Here is a 26,156-nt window from a genome sequence, read left to right as displayed (position 1 = left end):
TCCTGGGATAACGTCAAATGTTATTTCTTCATCCATGGAAAACATGACATTCTGTAACCGATAATCAATATATGGTTTTAGTTATCAAGATCCACAGCTATTCACACTTTATTAGCAACTATGAAATCTGGAAAATACATATATACTGGCAGATAAATCAATATAATACAGGAGTAGAAGCTTCTTGTACCTGGGCTACCATGGAATCTAAAAGCTAAATAGCTTGTTTCCCTTGAAATCTGTGGCTGGCATCCAGCAAAATGGAAATTTCAGTCAGGCACCTCGTCATTATTCACGTGAATAAGAAAGAACTGATGGATCCTATTAACCAGCACATGAAAGACAAGATGTTGCAGACAGAAGGGATTCCTTATCTGTGCTCTCACTCTTTCCTGGGAGAGTCAGGAATACACCGAATCCTAGCGGCCAACCCTGAATAGTTGTTGCATTTTCTGTGGTAAATGGACAGTGTGAAGTGGTGATAAAAAAAAAAAAAGATGGCGACTGCAGAGACCATGCAGGCATTTTTTGATGAAGGAAAGGAAGAGGAAGGTTAAATAAGAACAGGCCATTTTATTTTGGCTTAAGTGTTTACCACTGTGTTTTGTTGCACCTTGACAATTGCACTTGGCGTTTCCTGTTTTGCTCTGACTTACTGTTGAGACATTCCTTGTCCGTGGCATTTGCTAGCTACCCTCAGCACATGTTGCCTTGGATGTCCTTTTGCTGGATGAATGCATATTGCTTCAGAGTGCTTCAGTTTGCCCTCATGAAGTCACACTGTGACCTGCCGTAGCATGACTGTTTACTTTGTCTGCTGAGAGCTGGAGGCAAACAGATGCATCTTATTTGCTGAAAGAAATGGAGCAGGATGAAAACTGTCAGGACAGGATTCCCCCAGCCTATCAGTGTGAACTGCCTGCCTCACCCTCATAGCTGTGCTGCTGGCTGTTGCTGCCATCAGAGGCAATAATTATTCATTGATTTATTTCACCTCACAAAGCCTGACTTTACAGCAGCAATTGTCTAGGATTTCCCCCTGCAATGATGCTCCTAGGACAGGCAGCAATGAATTTGTTCTGTCACTTTCAGCACCCTTTCACTCTGAGCTGTGTAAGTGGAGATATCAGATGGTATTACAAGCCACACTAGAAGCCACGGTCTTCAGTGCAGCAGGGAAATACTGAAACAGACTACTGCTTTGCTCTGTGAAGCTGCATTTGTGGAAGCTCTGTATGAACACTGGGAAGAAAAGAGAGGCGACACAGACCATGAAGAACATCAAGTGACAAAACTCACTCCACTGGAGGCAAAGAGCTCCTCAGAAGAATGTTGTGTTAGTGTGAAACTGATCAGCCAGAGATGCTGAAGTGACTGCAGGAACTCCTGGGTCTGGTTCAGCCCTTAAGAACCATCAACTCAATCACTGTTTTGTAAATCATTTCATAGCTATGGAAAGTATACACCTAGAACAGAAGGGTTTCTTCTGCTTTCTTCTCTGATGGACTTGTGCTGGTGGGGAGACAGTGTTCTTATTTCACATTTATCTCAGTGACAATCATTACAAGCTACAAACGTTTCCCTCCCTCCTAGAAGTAATGTCAGGGACATCTCTGGATCAGGTAAATTTTCAGAGTTGGTGGGGGAGACAGAGAACACAGGCGACTTCTTTCCCTGTCTGGAGGACTCCGGATTGTTTGAATTAGGCTTGTTCCCAACATGAGATAAAGAGTACTACTGCTGAAGTGGAGAAAACAGCCCTCTTAAATAGTGGTAATGCATGAAGAATATCTGGACAGCCTGCCACCTCTCCTGCCTGATAGTATCTGAGCAAGAACTTGGACCACCTTTTTAATGCAGCAAGTGTGCTGAAGTCCAGCCAGTGCATGCGTTTCAGAGACTGGGGATTTCATTCACCCTATCGTCCCTAGGAACTGATCTCTGCAGGCCTTTCTTAGGTCCATTACTAACCACAGAGAGCAAGAACGAGGGAAGCACAGCCTGGGAAAATTTCCTGCCTTAGGAGAAGATTTCTTCCCTCCATGTTCCCATGTTGCCCACCTTTTCAAGTCCAATATGGAAAAAGTAGCTTATTTTACTCTGTAATAGTTTTGTTTACTCTTAGGTGTGTTGTTTGGCTGACCAAAGAGTCTATTTCTTGTGTTTGTGTGGTTAAAAAACTGCTGGTGCGCTGGAAAGGGAGGAAGCAATTTGGTAAGAAACACAGCTTCCCTTTTTTAAACTGTTTTCTTCTAACTAATGTGGATGCAGCAGTTCTTTTTGAAGGCAGACATTTAAGTTTGTTTACATTTGTGTGTGGTATCTCGGTAACAGAACAGCCATTACTATTGGGCTTTAGCTGCTGTTGGAAGGAATTATGTGATGAGACACTGTCTCAACCTTCCTCCCCCTCAAACACAGTTGCAAATATTGTAAAAGTAAACAAACAAAAAACCACAAACAAACAAACAGACAGGGATTTGCTACTGCCAGCAGCATCACATCAGTTCTATTTATTTTTCCCACAGAATACTTCTACAGAGATTTTTCAGGATCTCTCTCATACCAGCTCTGGCATCAGCTGCGATGCAGAACCCTTAGTGTAAGTGACTGTGTTGGGCAGATAAATTGTTTGTGCAGATCCTGAGGGACAATCCAAGGAATATTTTTGGATTACCTGTACTCTAATCCTACCCACCAAAGAGGGACAGCTATTCTGGAAAACGTCTCGGACAACATTCCTGATTTTCTTTTGAAGTGAGCTTCTAAATTGGAATTGAATTTAGGTATTTCTTTAGCTTGTTTTTAAGTTCATTTTAAAGGGATGCAGTGATGGAGACATCCATGAACCTCAAAGCAAGAACGTGTGACTATCGCAATGCGGTGTGATAAGCATCCATACTGTGCACAGATATAGCCAACCTGTGGTTAAAACTGTCACTGTATACTACTAGTATGTCAGCGTCATACTGCAACCAGCCCTTAAGGAAAGAGTTAAAAGAAATAATGAAATGTGGAACTTCAGGTCTAATTTTTTAATACGTTTTTCTTTTTCTTTTAAAGACTGCACCGCACAAGGATAAAATTAATTTTCATGTTTTTCATTTTAAAATAGAGTGAAAACTGAAACCAAAAGAGCGCTGACTTGAAGGATTCTTTATTTTCCCACTCACTAGTGGACTCAGGGAGAAGACAGATGCCTCAAACTGCTACTTCTACTTCCAGAGCTCCATTTCCAAGCACTCTCCTACCCTCTCAACAGCAAAGTGCAGTGGCTGTGGTGAGAGCACGAGGGTCAGGGCATCCTCACGTTTATGATCAAGTCTTTTTCCCAATCTCTTTCCAACTGCTTTCTCCATCCAGCCCCACAAAATGCTAATGCTGGAACTGGAACACGTTCCACACATGTGGGTCTACAGAGTTTCATGGTGAGCTGCACGAGTCCTGTCAAGAACTTTGGGTGTTGAGAACTGAGGGGCTGCAGTTTTCGCAGTCACAACTGCATTGCTCTTGAATACCTGAGCCAGTGAGTTTAGAGCAGCTTGGTTTGTTTAGAACACATCTGTGCTTGCTGTGTAGATAGACCCCTATATGACAACCTGGGTGGTGTTGAAATGGCCACTCTTGAACTTATCTAGGTCCAAAAGTAAAAAGTCAACACATTTAACTGTTAATGTTTCCGGTAAGAAAAATTTTAGTATGTTTGAGGAGACCCATTTCGATAGTTTCCAAATGTTTTTGAAAGACTGGACATGGAAGAGTATTTATTTCTGCACAGAATTTCAGAACACTTGATTTTCATTCCAGGGAAAAACAAAAATAAATGTCACAACCTTGACATTTTATGTGAAATGGAATTACTGTTCTCTGCTGAGGCTCTATGCAAAAGGTGATTTAATGCTGAGATGGATGTAAAGTTAAAAGCATCTGGAACATATTTCTCACTCAAGTTGAGAATTTAATTTCAGACTTTCAATAAAATGTGTGTTCAAATTTCATTCTCCACTATGTCCCAAATTCCTGTAGTCCTGTAAAATCAAGCGATATGATATTTACTGCCAAATAGCCATATTCTTGGTTGGTATTAGGAACGGAATTGTGCTATAATTCAATTTCCTTGTTCTTTCAGACATGGCTAATTTCTCACACTAAAGTATCTTTGGTTTACAATTAGTGATGTAGTGGTTCCTAAACAGAGTCTTTTGTGGTTCTGCATCTTGGATCACAAATAAAAAAAAACCTGAAGACTGAAGACTGTTTACTATTTAAAGAAGCCCACAACACTGTTAGTAATGAGACGACTTCCCGAACTATTGCTGAATATGGAACAAAGATGTTCTATCAGATGGTGAAGAAAAGACACTGTTATGAAAATAATAGTCCTGTAAATGCCTACTTGAATGATCAAAGTCACTATTAAAGGTGGGATATTATTAAAATCTATGGGCTAGAAATGCATTAAGGTGAACAAGTATGGTGTGGTTATTGTGCTCCAGTATCAGACAGGATGAAGGGGGCACAAAGTAAGTCCAACCCAATGCAAAGAAAGCAAAAAAGAATTAGTAACTTAAAAGGAATGCCTGCAGTTCTCAGAAATGGACCATGTAAAAGGAATAGAAAGGCTGGTGCAGTTACTTCTCCTCAGCTTCCTTCCTGTTAAGCAGTGACTAGGTACGAACATGAGAGAGCCTGTACTAGGTCAGACCAAGGGTCTGTCTACTCCAGGATCCTTTTCTGACAGCTGTAGGTACTTACAGTATAAGATCATGTCAAAAATGCAATGATATCTCCTGTGTGATCCTGGGGCTGCACAGTCTCCTCCAACCTCTGTTTGACTGGATATAGGCTTTGGAAATGTGTGGAGGAGTGCTAAGGATTTTATTTTATTTTCAAGACAAACATTTAAAATGAAAAATAAATATAATAAGTGATTACAACAATATAATTTTTTTTTCTCACCTGAAATATAAATGAGACTTGATTTGTTCTTCTAATACTCTTCAGGTTAAAATTGTTTATGGTAATCACACACAAAGCCTCTTTTCCATGTCAGAACAGAAAACCAAAGCAAATTACACATTACATGATTTTAGGCTGTAGGAGCAAACAGTGGGATCAACCAGGAAGAGAAATGCTACAGTGAAAAAAAATCATCATAACAGAAACCCAAAAAACCCTTCAGCAGTAAAATATACCAGTTATCAGAGATTCTGAAATAGAAGGTTATTCTTGGTATATTGTGCTTATCCTAAAACAACAGCTCTTTTTTGTGAAGAAGTGTCCTGATAATGGCAGACTTATAAATAAGGAGAAGGCTGTAGGTTAAGGTGCTATCCTTCAGGCTGTAAAAAAGTTCATAGACGTTCAGTACGCAGGAATGGAGGGTACTTTCTCTAGACTCTTCTAACCCCTTTTCTGCTGCAGTAATGCAAACCACAATTATTTCCTCAGAAAAATCACTCATCATGGACTGGATGTCAACCATATTGCCCACAGTTCTGTCTCCTTTGCAATTTTCTGCATAGGACCTCTACAGCTAGCCAAGTATGGGCCTTTTTTTATGGCTCACATTAAACTCTAGCAGTGCTTTGGCTTTCTCCCACTTTTCCGTACCTACTGCAAGAGATTCAGATCGAGAGCTGCAAGTAGTCCATAGTGAATCAGAGAGTGATGACTCCCCTGTGTTTAGATATCTAATCTGAAAATTAGTCACAGAAAGTCACCCTCACTCCCTGGTAATTAAGGTAATTATATAAACAGATATATCTCTTTCTGAGAAGTATTGTGAAACTTAATTCATTAAAGTTTTAATGCTTTGAGAACTTTACTTGAAAGATGTTACAGAAATCCAATGCCTCATGTAATCATTTTCACAGATAAAAGCAGATAAAAGGTGACACACAGCTTTCTGTATTGCTCATGTTTTGTAAGTTGTTAGCTTTTGCCGCAAAGAAAAACAAACTATTACATAGTATTCATATAATGTAGGAATAATAAGATGCAGATTGGAATATTACCTTTATTAAGTTGCTTAAGAGGAAAAGCTGAGTGGCTTAGAGGATAAGGGACTGGGATTTCATTTCAGAAAACCCAGTGGGGATTTAATTTGCAATCCACCGTTGAGACGTTAGCTGCACAATAGCTTACTCTAATCTGCTGATAGAGGGAAATTATTTACTACCTATCAAAGGGATACCTGCCTTTGACAGGATGGTACTCCCCATACATACACATTAAATCCTGTTATTTTCCAAGTCTGAGCCAATTTCAGTAAAGAGTATTTGGCAAGCTTTAGTCCCAGCCAGGTACGTCTAAGTATCTGCATTATTTGTCAGTTCTAACTATCTTCCTGTGACTTCCAGTGCTTAAACTGCATAATGTAGAATAATTCACTGATATGTGAAGCTACCTGCCTTGGAAATATCTCAGTTAGGAAGTACATAAAGAAGGGATTCATATAGTTAATCGATGCCAAAGATACTGGGCAAACATTTGAACAGTATCGATATTTTATTAATGATCTAATCTTTGCATGCATTTTCTGTTGTTACTATAGAAGTTACTAAACTGTTTTGCAGAGGAATAGGTCACTGAGGCATGTATAGATTTGCATATACAGATCTCCTTGTATTGAAACAGTAACAGTGATTCACAAAACTTGGAAGCCTATACATTGATGATATACATAAAGGGAAGGTCTTCCTAATTTTATTTCTTAGGCACCTAAACCTGGGGTTGCAAAATTGCACATTTTCTTTTGCTCAGACACAGAAGTCAAGCATTCGTGCCAATCTTTCCTCTACAAGCAGGAAGCAGAGAAGGCATTAAGTCTTTACCTCAGTACCCTGATGGTAAGGATCCATCCAGGTTAAGGGAAAATCATATTTCCTTTACTCCTTTCCCTTTAGAATCCACATGAATACTCACTCTGCCAATCTAAGCATGGATGATGGGCTGGGAATTATTCCATATTTTGTTCTGAAGCTGAAACAATTCCCCTTTGTATGGAATAATTTAATATCAGCTGTACCAATCAAGAGAAATAACACTGCAATCTAGGAATCTGAGTGTCATGCATCCACGTTGAGGAAAAGAAAATTCTGTCCTTCTCCACAAATATATACTATGAAATGCTTAAACCTGTAATTGTGTCTTCCTTATATAAGGAATGTCTTATATGTCGAATAGTTAAAAATATTTGTACATTCTGCTATAGAGTGTGGTTTTGTGATTAAGGCATTGGATTGGGTTTCATGAAGTCTAGTTTCAAAGCTAAGGTCCTGTCTAGAAATATCTGAGTAGGGCTTCTGTACACGTCCATTCAGTTTCTATTTGTCTTGCAAACTAAAGTTTCTCCTTCTAGAAATCAGGGAGAATAGAAGTGTTTCCTTGTATTATCACTTATCTGCACTCAAGTCTTGCTTTATATGGAGTAAAAGGAAATCCTTGTCTACAACACAGCTGTCGCTTCCATGACAACTCTTTTCAACCTTGGAGAAATCACTTTATCCCAGTTCTCACCTGTTACAGTTGTGCTTATTTAAACTATAAGCTCTGCAGAGCAGAAAACTTCTCCTATTAGATGTAAAGTATTTGGCAAGAAATTGCATCCTATATGATCCTGATCATTGCTTGAACGAGTGCGTGTCACTGTTGTATAAAACAAACCAGTCAGGCTAGGCCACTGGGGAATGCAAATTGTTGCCATTTGATTGGTTTTTTGTTGTCTGTCTGAAAGAAGAGTGCTCCCGGTTTGGTTCACAATAAGTCCGCAGTCCATCAGAAACCCACGAATCTGTTCTATTGTAGTTCTGGATGATCATTTCCCACGGAGAGGTCAGAAGCCAAAAGGACATCACTGTTCTCAGGCCTTGAAATTACTCCTCCAGGCAAGAGGGAGGCATGTTGGGGGATCTGTCTGTATTGCACTTCTATTGGCAAGGAGGCTTTTATCTCAGAGGCTGATGATCCCATACAGGAACATACTGATTCCCATAGCTAACTCTCCTTGATTTCAAAATGTCCCACGATTTTACTTTCTGTTTTTAGTTAAGGTTGTTGGTAGGTTATAACTTACGGAAATAAAGGAAATTGCACATTACAGAGAGTGGCTCTAGGCCATGTCTTTGATTTTAATGAATTTCTATTAAAATTAATTTTTTTTTTACCATATCGTCTCCTATAAATAAATACTACCAATGACAAAAAGAAGAAATGGAGGAGTCTTCCAGGAACTTAATATGCATTAGGCAATAGATGATAAAAAATCAGAAGATAAGACATGGACAACTTTTAGTTTTACTTAACAGAGTCCTCTCTAATTGCCATCTTATTACTTTGCATCAGAGGCTAAATAACAGATTTTTTTCCCAGCTGTTTCCTGAGAATGAAGTGAACACATGAAGTACATGAAAAAAGGCACATTGTAAAAACATGCACATTCATTCACCTGTATTTTTTGTTACTTTCAGTCCATCTGCTCATCATTGAACTATTCATATGTAACCGCACTTAGTGTTATACAGTAGCTTTCTAGCTCATAAAATATTGATTCAGTTTTTTATCGTGTATCTTTCATGAACTTTGATCTTTCATACTTAGTGCCTTGATGAAATATTTAAAAGTACAACATTTTCCATGTGAAAGGTAAATTTAGAGTTTTTATATGGTAGCCTCTGTTAATGCACTGGCTTCAACACACAGGAGACCCAAGCTGAACTCTATCCTGATCACATTTAGTTGAAAATTGAGTTTGCAAAAATCCTCCATCCCAAAGAAACATTTTTTTTTTTTAAGGTAAAGGTCAGTTTTGTGACTTGGTTGGGGTAGGCTTACCACAGTTCCTCACCAGGTACATTGAGAGAGCCTTCAGAAGATTCATCCAAAGATATATAGATCCAAACTTTAATAGTTACCTCCCAGCAGATAAAAATGTCTTATCTATGTAATAAAACAAGTTCCCCAACTTAAACAAAACAAACCAAAACATTCTATATACATTTATAGGCATTGAATATTATCAAGTAATTTTGCCAAAGCAAACAAAACTACTGCAACATCTCCTTTACAAATGTCATCAATTCATATACTCAGATTAACAAAAAAGGCATTCTCCTGAGGCTGAGAACTGGTAAAGTCTCAGTTCATAGCTCATTGATTTCAGCATGTAGGAACATGCAAGGCCCAGCTAAAGCCTTTTCAATGTCTGGAGGGGTCAAAAAGGTTCTGTCTACCACGGTTTCTCTGATAGCTGGTAGGAACCTTTCTCCGAGTCTCTACCTAGCCACTAACTTTCATGAAACCTGTAGAAACTCAGTTAGCTTTGAGACCTTATCTTCTTGTTGTATTTGGTTGAAAGGGGTTTTGATTGAAGGCTGTCAAGGTTCATAGGGACAGCGAGATAGGGTGGCACTCAGATAGTCACACACATATCCAGAGTAAGCACAAACACCTGCTTCTCTTCTATTATAACTGCATAAATCAGGACATAATTTATACTGAAATCAATGGAGCAGTATATATCTAAGAAAATGGACAATGAATAAGAAGATAATCTATCTCATTCTCTACTGTTTTATTTTATAATTCAAAAATAGGGCTTCATATTGCCCATTTTGAATACGCTGTGCACAGCTCTTGATTAAGACAAGCTGTTTGGACAGACAGAAATGAAGAAGCAGAGAAAACAGGCTAGAGGTTTCACCACTCTGAATTTTAAATTCACAAAATTTTGTGTTTGGGAGATGTTACTAGGGAGAGAAGTTTCTGTATAGAGTGCACTGACTATTTTCAATAGGAGAGCTTTTTTTTAAAAAAAAACAGAAAAGTCAGTATTGTAATTGATATGCAGAACCAGGATTTACTTCAACTTTAATCACTTAGAAGTTACAACTCTACTAGTTTAATCTTCTAGGCTTTCCTTATACCCAATGGAGAAAGACATATGGGAGGAATTAAACTCTCTGACTGTCTTTTCATAGCTTATGGATTTGATGCCTACATATCGAGCTTTTAGACAGACAAAGTTAGGTCAGAAGCACCTCACCATTACAGAGCAGCTAACTGAATCTGTTAACTTCAGGATGAATTTTCAGTATTCATAAAATTCATAGATTTGTTCCAGTAACAACATTAAACCCTGTATTACCTGGACAAGGCAAATAATTAAGTGACAATGTCTGAGGACTGTAGTCTCAAAAATGTCAAGCTTTGCTTCTTTTTACAGTTGGCTTTTGCAGTAGATACAAAAGATGTTCTTCAGATGCCAGAAAGCCAAGATGCCAGGTAATCTCTGGGTATGTACATAAGTGTATGTAAATGACAGAAAAGGTAAGAATAAAAGGATAGAAAAGGGAAATATAGTTTGTTGCATGGCTCTCTGTCTCAGCTTTATTTAAGAGAATAATAATGGCTATATCACCAAATGCAGAATTTTATGGAAATGAAATAATGTAACCTTAAAAGAAAGTCTTCAAAATAAAGCACATGCGATCTATCAGACACCTAGCAATATATTTCATTCAAAGTATTTCTATAGATTGATACCATAAATTCATTTTCATATCATGTAACATCTGTGTTTATTTTACTGTGACTGCTGGAATGTTAAAAATAATCCATTTAAATTTGTGTCATACAAGCATTTTGGTAAGAAAAACCTGACATCTCAGAGAAAAGACCTATAATTTTTATATGCAAGTTATTTTCCGTATGTGTTTCTCATGACTACAACAGATCTTAAAAAAAGAAAAAAAACCCGAATAGTGGTTAAGTTTTTTATTTGTACCTACTCTATCAGCTTCCAATGTAAGAAGGTTTTGGTGCAGAAGTAGTGCAGTACACAGAACCACAGAGATCTGTCTTACCTTCTGGCTCCCTGATCTTGCGTCCTGCTGCAGATTTTCGTAGCACACTCCGTCCTGAGTTGAACAAGCTAGTTAACTCATCAAGGGGACTGGTCAATGACCTTGAGTTTGTAGGGCTGTATGGAAATGAAGATGATGAATTTGAGTTCAGTTTCCTGTGTTCTGCTCTTGCCACCTTTGGGGAGTAAGGCAGTTTGGAGAATGGAGAAGATGAGCATCCAAGCTGAGCGGGATTTGGTCTCTGAGGTACTTTTGACAGATCTGAGTTTGTACCTGTTTTCCCTGTATTAATCAGAAAACTAGCACAAGTCTCTGGAGGAAATGCAAAATGTGTGGAAGCCCGGTAGGAAATAGGAGGTGGTACAGGAGGAGGGGGTGGTGGGAGAGGAGGAGGTGGTGTGGAAGGAGGAGTCACTTTGCTGGAAACATTGAACACAACCAAGCCTGGAGATGCTGGTCTTTCATTCTCCCCTTTCTGGCTTTTGGAGTACTGCGGTGATAATGGACTTGAGCCTTCTGACTGCACAGGGTATTTTAGGTTGGTTTCCAAGACAGGAAGCTTTTTGACTTCTAGTGGTGTTAGAGGTGATTCATCAGAAGCGGGTGAACATGTGACAGGGGTTGGAGGAAATACAAGAAGTGGTGGCCTGTGAGGGAGCAAGTTCGGGAAAGGGGCTGGAATGTCACATGAGTCTTTGTAGATCAAAGCCGCTTGACTGTTTCCATCCAACGTTCCATCTTCAGCATTAACACGTTTTTTGCTTTCAAACAGCAGAGGAGGAGATCCAGTCACTACTGGCACTATTCCATTAGCATTGCTTCCTTCTTCTGGTAGAAAATACTTCATTTCTTCATATACAGACTCTCCTTGTTCTGGGCTTTCTGCTTCTGCAGAACTGCTTTTCATTGCGTTCCCTACCATTTCAATATAGACAGGCTCATTTTCCTCCTCTTCTTGTGACGTATAGAGACTCAACACGCCATGTTGTGGTCCATCAGCAGAAGCTGCTCTCTGTACTGTCACAGTGTCATAGCCACCTTGTTTAGCTACTGTGCTTGCCTGTTTTACATCCCCAGGCTTTTGGCCAGGTATTTCTTCGTAAGAGCCACTAAGCTTCGTATTGGGACTTCGTTTTGGTTTCCTGGGAGGTATTTTTTTCATAGTACTGTAGTCATCACTGTGTGGCCTTGGACGGGTCAGTACTAGGAAAGTGAAAAAGGTCTGCGTTATTAACAGATCAAAGTCAGTTTGAAAAAACTGTCAGATTTCACAGGTCTAGTACTTTAAGCCTTCAAATGTTGCCCATATAGTTTTACAATGAGCAGCAGTCACAAACAAAGGGATTCAGTCAAAAGCGTAAGTATTTCCAGGAATGAAATGCAAAACTTTCAGCCTCCAAACCACAAGCTTTTGCTGCTTGGGCATATAATCTGCTTTGGTAATCTGTGCTATCTAAAAGATAAGAACACCTGAGGAGATATCTTTTGGATCCAAATGTTCACTGCAAGGTCTGTAACACCTGAAAATATGTGCTTGTTGTTCCTTTTGCCCCAGGGGAGAGGTGCATGCTTTTAACCAGGAGTTTCAGAATGGTACGACTTTGACATCATGTTATTGCCAGTAACTGAAGTATCCCCCTTTTATGTAATACCTATAAAATTCTAATTATAGACAGATATTCTGCCTAGCTCTTCTTTTGTACTGTGGGTGTGGAAATAATTTATAAAGTTAGGGAATCCCATAGCCTAAGGGCAATTCCCCAGCTGAGTATACAGTTAACTAAGCTAGATGTCTTTTCACAGCCTCCAGGCACATATGGAGTGGGGAGACTAGATACCTTGGTAATTGGTCTTTTAAGATCAAAATCAGAGCTGGTTTTGGACAAAGACTCAGGAAACCAGTATAATTCTTGGAAAATGAGTATACAGCTGGGAAACTGGCCCTTTTGTTTCATACATATGAGAAGAATTCCAAAGTTGTTTTGTAAGTGTATACAAGCATTAGTGTTAAGACCACACATATATGTATAAACTGTCATTCTTTTGAAAACCTCTGCTAGGCCTTTTTGGTTAAATCAGTCACCTCTTGCAGAGCTGGGCACAGAAAGCTGAAACAACTACAGAGCTCCTTGAGCCATGCTAGTTTAAAAGTATATTGGACACAGTTCCTCTTTCCTTATGCTGAGCTTGAATGAGCAAGGAAGAGGTTAAAAAAAATGGACTTGCATCTAATGAACTGGATGTGAGAATAGTAATTATTTTGTAAGAGGGAGCTCCAAAGGTTTCCACCCATTGTATGCAGGATCAGAGAATGTTATACATAGCTTTAAACCCAACCTGAAGGATCTTCCCAGATAAGCCTAGAGGATCCTTTACACAAAGTATGACAAGTCAGGCTTATCAAGGAAAAGCAGAATGCATTCCTCCCCTTCATCTTCTACTTGTTCATTTCAAGGGTGAAGGAGAACAGAAAAACTGAACTCAAAACCATTCTATGTGCAGTATAATGCATTGAGGCACTTTGGGACTTTCACAGCACTTTCCTTCTAAACAAAACATTCACTGTAAGCAAGTTATGGCACAAACATAAACCTCTGACTACATAAGTTATTCATGTGAACACAGAGAAAAGGTAGAGGAAAGCTTAATGTTTAACTTGGTGAAATTCAAGATTCCAGCATTCTGTTTTAGTGATGCAAGGTATTCTAACATACAGTTTAAAAGGTGAAATGAAACGGTCAGTGGGGTAGAATAGCTCAAGTTGACAGAGATCATTTGTCTCTCGAGGGAGTTCTGCAAATAGGTTTTGGTTGTTGACAAACTAGGCAATTAGAACACATGAGTATTATTTGCCGATTTGGAAACAAATGACAAATTGACTAATTTTATTTACTGCCACTGAAATATTTCAGGGAAGCAGGACTTATCAAAGGCGCTTGACTGTGTTTAAAAGGATCAAAGTGAAAAGACTAAATCAATAACCTACAGTAACATTTGTGACTGTTTCTCCCTTTATGCCTAACCTTCATTAGCGGTTTCCTTAGAAGCTGCCGACAAGCAAGCACTAACAGCCTCGTACGAAGCGCTCAGTCGTGTGTTGGGGTCCCTTTTTGGTTTGGGAGGAGGCTGTTTCCTTGGTGATGGCAGGCTATTGCTGTCATCCATGCTGAACACAGAGTGCAGGGAGGGGGATCTGATGGATGACCCAGCCGCAGAATGTACCAAGCCGTCCACTGCCATGGGGACAGGGACAGAGCTGGAATGAAAGTGCTTAGGCGTTCGGCAGCCGGCAAAGCTGTCCTCAGAGACCTTCCCACCCTTGCCTTCAGCTCTGAAAACACAGAAAAGAGGCTCAGATGCATTATCCAGGCGATAACAATGAACCTGTTCATGCAAACATAACAACAGCTTTTTGGTAAACAATCTCACAACTCCCCTGCTGTGTCGAGGGGATGTGTGTAGTAATCTTCTGACAAACAAATCCAGATCAAGCTGCTAGCTTTCTTCCATTTCCTGTTTCATGACAAATCAGGACACTGCTCCTTTTTCACACAAATGCAGCCTTCCTTAAGCAGTTTCATATTGTTGATCAGACATTCACTGAATGAATTGTTCACACTTTGATTGTTACACACAATCAAAAGCTGGGTTTTCAATCTGAATGATAATTTCTGGGAAATACATTTTAATAGAAAGTTACTGAGGCAGCAAATGCTAAGCCTTTATCATTATTTTTTAAAAAGACAACTATAAATTCTATTTAGATAATGCAAATCTTTCTTTAGAATATTTGAAGACCTTTTTATCCAGATACGTTGGCTGCTTGAACAATTCCACCCAGATATCTATTTATCTTCCTTTTTAAACTTAATTATTAGTTCTCATTTTAATAATACTAATTATGACATTATGTTTAGTTATTTTAATCTCAGTTTTGGAGTTTTACTTATTCCAATTTTTTCCTTTTCTTTTTTTCTATTTCAATGCATATTGAGAAATTATGTTTATCAGATACTTCCAACAAATTGAATTTTAACAAAAATTCTTCTAACATTTTATTCCCCCAAAAATCAAAATGTTGAAAACCTTTTCACTTAGAGTGGTTATGCATGAGATAGAAGATGTCTATAGCATCATTTTACAATCAAACCCCTGAGCATTTGTTTTCTTAAATTGTATTTCTGCATGGCAAATCACCATCAGAGCTGGAATTCATGTGCAGGATATAGCCAGCTGCCCAAGTAGTAAATGAAATAGCTAAAGATGAAAGCATGGTGCTCAGTGGATAATTTGTTTTCACTGTAATGTTTAATTACAGTCTTTCCTACAAAGGCATTTCCTCCAATATGCAATCACTGGGATATTTGAAGCTAATTAAGCAGATGCACTGCCATTTTCACTTTAATAAAAGTCACTGACAAAAGCAATGAAAGCAAAGGGAGTTGTTCTGGATGAAAATTAAGTTCCTATGGAAAAATAAACATTTATATGTCCAGCAAGTTATAGACATATTCCTTCTATAGACACAAAGCTATTAACTGCAAATGCTACCTCTGCCCATTCAGCTGCCTGAGAGAAAAGAGATCAGGGACTCAGTTCCTAGAGAAAGGTTCTCCAGCATTTGCTGGATTTGTAAAATAGGTACTTCTGAAAACTCTGGAGTTAGAGTTAGGTGTTAGGAGAGTTAAACAAAACCCATTTGCCTATTTTTAAATAAGAGGAAAGAATCAGGGGCCCAACTTAAATGCCTCTATGCAAATGCAGGTAGCACGGGGAAAAGCAAGAGGACTTAGAGACATGTGCATGCCTGCAGGGCTGTGATCTTATTGGCATCACAGAGACATGATGGAATGCCTCTTATGTCTGGAGTGTTGGAATGGAAGGATACAGGGTCTTTAGGAAGGACAAGCAGGGGGTGTTACCTTCTATGTCACTGACGAGCTGGAGTGCATGGAGCTGCACCTGGGGATGGGTGAGGAGCCGAATGAGAGCTTATGGGTCAAGATTAAAGGGAGGGCAGGGACAGGTGACATTATAGTGAGGGTCTGCTACAGTCCCCCCAACCAGGAAGACCAAGCAGATGAGTCCCTTTACAGACAGACAGGAGCAGCCTCACATTCACAAGACCTCGACCTCATGGGGCACTTCAACCACCCCAATATCTGTTGGAGGGACAACATAGTGGGGCATAAGCAATCGGGAAGTTCCTGGAATGTGGTGATGATAACTTCCTTCTCTAAGTGATATAGGAGCCAACAAGGAGAGATGCTATGCTGGACCTTGTTCTCACCAACAAGGAGGGGCTGATGGGGAATGTGAAGCTCAAGGGCAGCCTTGACTGTAGTGACCATGAAATGGTGAAGTTCAAGATCCTTAGGGCACTGAGGAGGATGTGCTGCAAGCTCACTACCCTGGCCTTCAGGAGAGCAGATGCTGGACTCTTCAGGGATCTGTTCAGTAGAGTATCATGGGATAAAGCCCTGGAGGGAAGAGGGGCCCAGGAAAGCTGGTTAATATTCAAGGATCACCTCCTCCAAGCTCAAGAGCCATGCATCCCCAGAAAAAAAGGAAGTCAGGCAAAAGCACCAGGAGGCCTGCATGGATGAACAATAAGCTCCTGGACAAACTCAAAGACAAAAAGGAAGCCTACAGACAGTGGAAGCAAGGACATGTAGCCTGGGAAGAATACAAAGAAATTATTCAAGCAGCCAGAGGTCAGGTTAGGAAAGCTAAAGCCCTGATAGAATTGAATCTGGCCAGGGATATCAAAGGCAGTAAGAAAAGTTTCTATAAGAACATTGGTGATAAAAGGAAGAGTAGGGAAAATGTGGGCCCTCTCCAGAAGGAAAGAGCAGACCTGGTTACCTGGGATATGCAGAAGGCTGAGATAATCAAAGACTTTTTTGCCTCAGTCTTCACCGTCAAGTGCTCAAGCCACGCTGCCCAAGTTGCAGAAGGCAAAGGCAGGGACTGGGAGAATGAAGAACTGCCCAGTGTAGGGGAAGATCAGGTTGGAGACCATCTAAGGAACATGAAGATGCACAAGTCCGTGGGACCTGATGAGATGCATCTGCAGGTCCCAAGGGAATTGGTGGATGAAGTTACTAAGCCACTATCCATCATATTTGAGAAGTCGTGGCAGTTCATTGCAGTTCCTACTGACTAAAGAAGGAGAAACATAACCCCCATTTTTAAAAAGAGAAAAGAGGAAGTCCTGGGAACTACAGGCCAGTCAGTCTCATCTCTGTACCCGTCAAGATGATGGAGCAGCTCCTCCTGGAAATTATGGTAAGGCACATGGAAAATAAGGAGGTGATTGGTGACAGCCAGCATTGCTTCACTAAGGGCAAATCATGCCTGACAAATTTGGTGGCCTTCTACAATGGGGTTACTGCATTGGTAGATAAGGGAAGAGCAACTGACATCATCTATCTGGACATGTGCAAAAGATTTTACACTGTCCTGCACAACATCCTGGTCTCTAAATTGGAGAAATGTGCATTTGATGGATGGACTGCTCGGTGGATAAGAAATTGGCTGGATGGTTGCGGTCAATGGCTTGATGTCCAAGTGGAGACCAGTGACAAGTGGTGTTCCTCAGGGGTTGGTATCGGGACTGGTGGTGTTTAACATCTTTGTTGGCAACGGGGACAGTGGGATTGAATGCACCCTCAGCAAGTTTGCCAATGACACCGAGCTCTGTGGTGTGGTTGACACACTGGAGGGAAGGGATGCTCCCCAGAGGAACCTTGGCAGGCTTGAGAGGCAGGCCTGTGCGAACCTCTCGACCCAGCATGTGCACTTGCAGTGCAGAAAGCCAACTCTATCCTGGGCTGCATCAAAAGTAGCAGCAGGTCCAGGGAGGTGATTCTGCCCCTCTACTCTGCTCTCACGAGACCCCACCTGGAGTATTGCTCTGGGGCCCCCAACAGAAGAAAGAGATGGACCCATTGCAATGACTCCAGAGGAGGGCCACAAAGGTGGTCAGAGGGGTGGAGTACCTCTCCTATGAAGACAGGCTGAAAAAGTTGGGCTGTTCAGCCTGGAGAAGAGAAGGCTCCAGGGAGACCTTATTGTGGCCTTCCAATACTTGAAAGGGGCCTACAAAAAGCTGGAATGGGACTTTTCACAAGGGCATGTAGCGATAGGACAAGGGGTAATGGCTTTAAATTGAAAGAGGGTAGATTTAGATTAGATATAAGGAAGAAATTCTTCACTATGAGGGTGGTGAGGCACTGGAATAGGTTGCCCAGAGAAGTTGTGGATGCCCCATTCCTGGAAGTGTTCAAGGCAAGGTTAGATGGGGCTTTGAGCAACCTGGTCTAGTGGAAGATGTCCCTGGCAGGGGGGTTGGAACTAGATGATCTTTAATGTCCCTTCTAACCCAAACCATTCTATGATTCTATGAATCCTCCTCACAGTCAATCTGCCTAGTTCAATGTGTACTCAGGATCATTCAGTCTGGACTTTATTGTATTTTAATGCCTTCCTAGCAATTTCTCATTATCTTGGCAATTTTCCAATGTTGGAAATTTAAGTCAGAGGATTTTTTCTTTTGTTTGTTTAGTTTGATGAAAGTTCAACTATAATCTATTTATCATAGAATTAAAAAATATTTCTGTAAAAAATAAAAGACTCAGACACTTGAATAAGTTCCTACAAAGCTCAATGTCCCCTGCATAGGATATTAGTGTCCTTAAGTTTCTAGGCTTAATTACCTGATATACAGAAAAAAAAAGGGCCTAACATTGATTCAGGCTGAGAATACACTTGAGAATCCTCTTGCGATTCCTCAGTCATTTCTATGACTTTCTAAGCAGGGAAGGAAATCACTAAAACAGAAAAAATGCTTTAATTCTTCATAGGAGATGTTTTCTGATCTTACCTTTTGTGACCTTCTTCTGGTCTGTTTCTAGCCTCTAACTTTTCCCTGTGGTAAGCAGCATTCATCTCATTGCGGAGCCGGTCATTTTCCCGAGCAATGTCAGAAGCATTTTGAATGACCAAGGCATCATATGTTTTCAATCCCATATCCTCAGCGTTCTGCAAGAAGCTTTTGATTGAGGTGACCTCTTGCTGTTTGATGCTCATCTTCTGTAGCAAGCGCTGGCGAGCTAGAAATCCTCTTACAACTACCGTAACAGAAGGAGAAAATATGGGCCAATGAAAGACAACTAATTAATTGGTGAATAACTTAATATTACTGTGTGCTGTGCTGTAAACATGAGCAAATCAAGTTCAGTCAATGTCTTATACAAAGAATGAAAGAAATGCAAAGGCATGCAAATAATATACAAAGAATGGAACTCTGTTTTCTATTACCAGTGCTTAAAACAAAGTATTGACAGTAAATTAATTAATAAATTTGAGCTATCACAACGCAAAATATTGACTTCCACCAAATGTTATTTTTTATTACATTACAACTGGAAACTTGGATGTATGCTACAGATTGTGAAAGCATACATTTACACTGAAAAGGTCAAAAGATCATTTGTTTCAAAATAAAACCCTGAATAAATGAATGTTGCATTGAATACAGTAGGAATTAAATGATCATTTGCTTTTGGTCAACTTAAAAAAAAATGCTTTAAATATTTCGGTGCACCTAAAGAAATCAAAACTGACACAAGATTTTTTAATGACACATAAAGACCTTTTGTTGCTCATTTCCTTTCAGAAAAAACAATTAGATTAATGCAAGTTTCTCAAATTTATCTGTCACATCATGTCTGCATTTTTCAGTTTAAAATTTTCATCTGTCTTGCATCAGCTTTATGTATCTATTAAGTCTATTTTTCACACTCTATGCTGGCTTTATGTTGGGAGAAGACTTTGGTGTATCTCCTGTAATAACTTTCTGTACTACTTTCCTAAGTATGTATGTTCATTACAACAAACTCCCCCAACCTTAATACCGCCTAGTCCCCTGAGTTTTCAGAAGTACCCAGCTGATCAGAAACACAAGGCACAGGGACCTCTGTGGTCACGATGAATTTGACACAGAGTTAATCACTCATCCCGCAACAGCGTGGTATTAGTATTCTCTGAGTGCACGTTTTGGCTTAGAGGGAAGAGATATGCTAACTGAAGGTCCTTTTGTGGGTTTATTTTTGTTTTGTTTTAAAGTTCCAGAAGATCCTGATTCTTTCCAGACCTAGAATAACTGCTGTATACCTCACAGGGAAGAATCTGTTTTAGAATTATTGGCCTGTTGCCTGAAATGTTATTGATCTTCAGTACATGAACTTACATGTATCAAAAATAGGTCAAACTTCATGATTGCTTATTACGGTTACTCTCATTCTGGTGACTGAAAGTTTTTCATAAATGAAGACAGCAGGCAATCGCCTGTGCAAGATGTTGGTTTGAGTTTGGGGAAAAATACTGAAAATGTTAATATTAACACTATAAGGTAAAAAAATGCTAAAATGAATTCGGCCTTTTTAACAATGTATTTAAATTTCAGTCTTAGGAACACTGTAAAACAACATCAAATGACAAAAAGGCAAACTGAATTAATCTAAAAATATATGTAAACAGAGAAAGATACAATTAGTCTTTTATGAATATAAAATCTCATTAAATAAAATAAACAGCTAAAATGGAGGGCAACGTAAAGCGTTTTCCACCACCTTCTATGTCCTTGTTTAGATATTTAAATTAAGACCTTTTTTAGAGATGCTCAGTGCCCAGCTGATGAAGTATAAGAAAGGTTAATGTTAAAATACTAATACTGCTCCTATCCAAAATTCACTGGGTTGGGAAACATTTAGTTTCAGGTATTTTGAGATTATTTATAAGGGACAACTTTGAAGATTTCCATTTTTAAAATCACAGCCAGCCATGCCATTTTCAATACCTTTAGTTACATTCTATAAAATCTGACTTCTTTAAACCCTGAAATATTAATGCACTTACCCAATTTAGTTGAAAAGGCAATGAATAGTGCAGTTAGTTGTTGACAATTTTATGAGAGTATTCACATTGGATATACATGTTACTGAGTCTGAATTCATAATGCTGCTGTTGCAAAGGTAATGAATACATGCATAGAACATTATCAGAGTCCACTCCTCACAAATATGAAAAATTCAAAAGAGCTTAATAGTCAAAAATTGTTCCCTCACTTCCAACATTTTCTTTACACTTATCTGCTGTGGAGCAGACAGGGTATTTGACAAATGGTTAAGCATCAAATCCTGGATGACTTCGGAAAAAAGCCTGCATTTTCAAGTAACGCTTTTATGTGTGTGTGCGCGCCTTTACCTTGACAAAAAAAAAAAAAAAAGCGTTGGTAAAACCACTAGGGTTGTTTAGGAAAAGGAATACAGAGGTGAACCTTCTGGTAGGATTGTTAGCAGGCATGAATGATGCAGAACAGCCTGCTAGGGACTGTCCAGTAAAATGACCGCTAGCTGTAGCATTTAGAGACTGTACAGATACTCTGAACTATGCACTTTCATCAAAATTGAGATGTTTTGAAGAAACACTCAACAAAGTTTTGTCAGGAAGGACTGGCAGAGAGACACCCCTCTTGTCTTTTGCACAGATCTTCATGACCTGAGTAGCTCAGGTTTTCATTAGAAAATGGACATTTCACCACGTTTCCTTCTCTATGAGAAAATCTGAGAGATTTTGTCTTCAGTTCAACACAAAACAAACCCCCAATTTCATAACCTCAAAAACTGCTGTGAAATGAAATTGTCATCTCTTAGACCTTTACTGCTCAGTTTCATCTACTACTGTACGGGTACAAAGATTGTCTTCTGAACTTGCTCCTAATTTATATAGATCTAAAATAATTCTCACTTATGCAAATTAAAATAATTGAGGTTAGTACCCTCAGGGCAGAAAAATATCTTCTTCTTTACAGTTCATCTAAGGATAGAGATCAAAATAATTGAAATTCAAGTAGACCATGGATCTGGGTTATGTGAGAAATGTATTAACTATTGTGTATACAATGTATTAAAGTTAATTCCTAATCTACATGAGATCTGATGGACGAACTTGAGCATGATGGACTTTCCTACAGGTACAAACAATTTTCTTAGTGATTCAGTAAGGTCAAAACTTCCCATATGTAGTTCTCATTCTGGTGGAAAAAAAGAAATTACAAAGTCCCTAAACTCACAGACCTGTTTTTAAATAAAAAGTGTTTCCACACATGCTTTCACTTTAGTTTGATCCCTCTCTTTGCTCGATAAGAATTTTGGCAAAGACCTGTTTTCCCTTTAAGTCCTTATATGGGTATATGATAGTACGTTTTAAGCCTGATACAGAAATTATTGGCTAGCTTTGCTATTAGCCAACATGCTGTCAAGAGAGATTTATCTTCCAAAGTCCTCTGGATACAAAGGATGAGGAGAGAAAAATGTGGATATGCAGCAGGACTGATACTATTACTCACTAAGCATCACCATCCCAGTGTAAAGGTCTACAGATCCCAATTCTAGGATTACATAAGAACAATGCACATGTACCCTCTCCTATTCCCAAACTGCCAGATCTCTTTGGCATGCTAATTCTGCAAGTTTACAATTGTACCTGTTTGCAAAGGGCAGCTTACTACAAGAGCTAAGGGCGTGAAATTAATGTCTAGCTACTCCTTACTCATGCAAGTTCCTGATTTTCTCAGTTTTCCCAGACGATAAAAAACATGTAGATGAGCCATAGCTTTGATAAAAAGCTTTAAACACATAGTTTTGGTGAAGATGACTTTTCAAGTTAGCTTAATTAAGGAAAGCTAGAAGCAAAGCAAAGCCAAAATAAATTTTTTTTGTAAGGAGCCAAGAAGACCTATTATCTTCATTCTTCAGGCGGGGTTTGGTAGATGTCTGTTCTCTTACCTCTGCAAAATACGGACATATCTAAGGATGTTTTACATTTTGGTGTAGGGTTATATTAAAGCACTCTGTCTGCAGGTTGGACTCTGAAAGGTAAATATTTTCTTTGATAAGTCAGCATAAGAAGGGAAAGAGAATAAATCCTTATTGCTTTTCTAAATGTGTGAATACAACAGGGTCATTTGTGTAAAATATCAGGCACAAGTTCTATATCCAGTGGAGCCATGGCCTGTGTTAACTGCCAGTCTCCACATACACTGTTGAACTGCTATGATTTGGATTCCACCTGCTTCAAGTTTTCTCTTGGTTTCCTCTTTTTCACTCTGTGCTTACAGTGAAGAACAGATAGCTAAAATGAAAGGGGTTTATATATTCATAAGTCTGCAGTATTATGTATCTGACTAAAAAAAACCCCAAGATAAGCCTTTGTCTTTTTAATTTCCTTTAAAAAGTTGATAATGAGGATTGTTGCAGACATCAGCCAATTAGATAAATAATGCCTTGTGTGAAGAAAGCTTCTTCAAACAAAGCAATATTCACATTTTCAGTAGTTATTCGAGATTTTGATAGGAAATGGAAAAGAAGTAACAGTAAATCAGGAGGCAGTGTATAATGCCTCCTTTTAAAAATGTGCCAAAAAATGTCAGTGTGACCTTAGAGAAAATGCAGGCATAAAAGGGGGGAAGAAATGCCTAAAATTAAAAAAAACGAGCACTGTCAAACATGAAAGCTGTAAGAAAAGGGGAAAATAAAGACAACTAAACATTAAATTATTAGCTTTGTATTCACTGGAGGTATACTTGAGCACATTGCAATTTGGTATCATTGTTACGCTATTTTATTCGCAACAAGAAGTTAAAGGTGATATCAATGCCTTGAAAAATCACTGAACATACTTTAAAAAGGAAATAGTCAAGATGCCCTAAGTTTTAATAACAGTCAACAGTTTGCCATAAAATTATGTTTGACAGACAGAAAGTGCAAGCATCAATATTAGTATAATCTCAAAAAATCTGTATAAGTAGTTGGCTGGAAATATGGCTGTAGTAGAATGTATAAAATACAGTGACTATTCAAAGGAGGAGAATTTTTTTTGTTATGCAATATTCTGCTCAGTGTACAAAGCAACAGCTCAGGAATACTTGTTCTGCAATTGTTACCTTTTTGGCAGGTTATAATTTTCTTCTGAAGCTGAAGGCACAAATCGTTGAGATGGTCAGCTTGCCAGTATTTAAGAAACACTTTTCGGACTCCTATCTAGAATACAAACAGCAGGAAAACCTTCACCATCAACAAAAGGGCCAAACCGATGACAGGTAAATAATGATAGCATGTATACAATCCAGCTAAGGGTTGAGATGAGATCTGCAATTTAAGAACAGTACAATGCCAATACTTGTACAGAGAGGTAGCATCACTGGGTTGAATAAAAGATGTATTTAGAAAGGACAAGCAAGCTGTCAGACACACAGTCCCCCTTCAGTTCCAAAAACATCCAGAACAAATGCTACAATCTTCACGTACAGGTTGGAAAAAAAAAAAAAAAGCATTCTGAATGTTATTACGTTAATGTGTTAGACAACGCAATAGAAAATAAGGTTTAGCTTTTATAAACCAGGAGGACGTAGGCAAGGAGAAAGGTGGCAAACCATAAACCCACGTGGAGAAGAAAATGGTAACAGACCACTGCCATCTGTGGAACAGGAAGAATTTAGCCCAAATTTGAGTGTGGGAGAAACTCAGCTGCCGTTAGTGAGTAAGGTTCCTAATGTCCAGTACAGTTATGAATCCTGGTTCCCAGCCTTGCCTGCTGAAGCTGTTCTGCAGGTCTCCTTTTAGAATCAGAGACAGGGGGACTCCTTTGTGAAAAATAATCTCCAAAGTATTGATTGAGTGTATGAGCTTATTCTGGTGCTATCTAGTTTCTTTGTTTAACTCCTCTAGTTCTTGAGGGTCTTAATAACAATCATTAGATGTTCTTCCCCCTTTACAGAAAGATTTAGCTGGTTAGACAAAAAGAAAACACTTTCCTTTTGATACCTTCTGAACATGCTGAAACAATCCTTAAAAATTCTTTTCTATATAGTCTTCAAAAGCATTCCTTTCTAATAGCTTTAAAAAAACCCACCACACACAAACAAGCTACTCTACAAACAGTAAGTAACTAAAAAACCTGGATAAGTAATGTTTTTTTTTAATACCATTTTCTTCTCAGGGATTTTGTAGAAGAAACTTTCCTTTGCTCCTTAGAAATAAAAGGAGCACTACCAAGGAACTGTGCTATCCTGTGAAGATTACAGCTTCTGTCTAATTTTGTATGGCTAATAGGCACAGTGATTAATTAATACAAGCCTGTCTGAAATTGCAGAAATTCATTCCAACTCTTCATTCTCTGCAGCTCACAAGTTCATTCTCTACTCATTGCACCGTCCTGCTCCACTGTTGTTTTTTTACTATAGATCTGGGAGGCGGGTATCAGCAGGGAGACTGTCATACCTTTTCAACTAATTGTTTTTAATCCAAACACTGTTGTCAGATGAACACCACTGGTAATGATGAACTACAGAAAGCCAGGACATACATACCGTGCCTAAATTCCATTAAAAATTTTCTTAAATGACTGGGGCTTAAATGTCTTAAATGTCCTTTGGCTTCCCTTCTTTCTACTCTAGAGAGAAACTATTTTGAATCAAATGTCTTTAAAAGTCTCTAATCCTGAAGCTGGAGCTGACATACGACGACGGTGCAACTGTTAGTCTTTTAGTTACAATCAGATGCACTTGAATGGCAAAATTGTAATGTTTTCTAACCTCTTTTTTCTGCTAGTATCTCTTTTCCCAGTAAAATAGGCCTTTTTTTCTTATTGCAAAGTGTGTGAAGGCAAAATGATAAAAACTACATTGTACTTGTCTTGCCGTTGTAGAAACTCATAAATAGGGAATAGGCTTTCTTTGCATGGTGGAAAATGCCTGGAAGAGCTATTTTAGAAAACTGTGCAGCTACAGAAATACTAATGTAATTTAGCTATTCCAGAGCAGCTTATTCATTCAGACTATCTATTCTGGAATAATCCTTCTGCTCACAACCCAGAGTTATTATTCCAGAACAATATTGCCTTTTCCTAGATCCTGTTTCTACAATGGTAGCTACCCTGGTAAAATATTGTCTTTATAGTTGCTTAATAGATTATCTTGAGTGATGCCTTCTAATTTTTAACTTCATATTCATCTGAGGCGCTCTCACTGAGATTTCATTGTGCTCTCATACTCTGCTTTCAGGGACATACTCTCATCTTCATTTTCTTTACTTGTGACTTCCAACAAAAGTTTTCACTTTTCTACCTGTGCCTTCAAAATTCTCTTTTGCCTGGTTGTCTTAGCACTCTGACTTCTTCATCCATCATTTATTCTGGAATCTCCTTCTTTCCCAGGGTTTGCTAAAT

General features: G+C 38.9%; 1 protein-coding gene across 3 annotated transcripts in view; it reads right to left on the bottom strand.

Moving 5' to 3' along the window:
• MYO16 (myosin XVI) overlaps positions 1-26,156 on the bottom strand; it is a 409,990-nt gene that overhangs the window by 31,960 nt on the left and 351,874 nt on the right. For 2 of the 3 annotated variants that reach the window (XM_075090704.1, XM_075090696.1), the window contains exons 29-32: positions 23,875-23,971; positions 18,751-18,997; positions 13,889-14,196; positions 10,866-12,068 (exon numbers count right to left, since the gene is read on the bottom strand). In XM_075090704.1, the coding sequence (XP_074946805.1) occupies positions 10,866-12,068; positions 13,889-14,196; positions 18,751-18,997; positions 23,875-23,971 (1,855 nt within the window). Of the gene's footprint in view, positions 1-10,147; positions 10,292-10,865; positions 12,069-13,888; positions 14,197-18,750; positions 18,998-23,874; positions 23,972-26,156 lie in introns of all 3 variants that reach the window. The other variant, XR_012660263.1, reaches the window with a different exon arrangement.

The sequence above is a fragment of the Phalacrocorax aristotelis genome, chromosome 1 (assembly GCF_949628215.1).
Source record: "Phalacrocorax aristotelis chromosome 1, bGulAri2.1, whole genome shotgun sequence".
NCBI classification, from domain to species: Eukaryota; Metazoa; Chordata; class Aves; order Suliformes; family Phalacrocoracidae; genus Phalacrocorax; species Phalacrocorax aristotelis.
The sequence above is the reverse complement of the archived record's forward strand: the minus strand, read 5'-3'. Positions and strand labels throughout refer to the sequence as shown.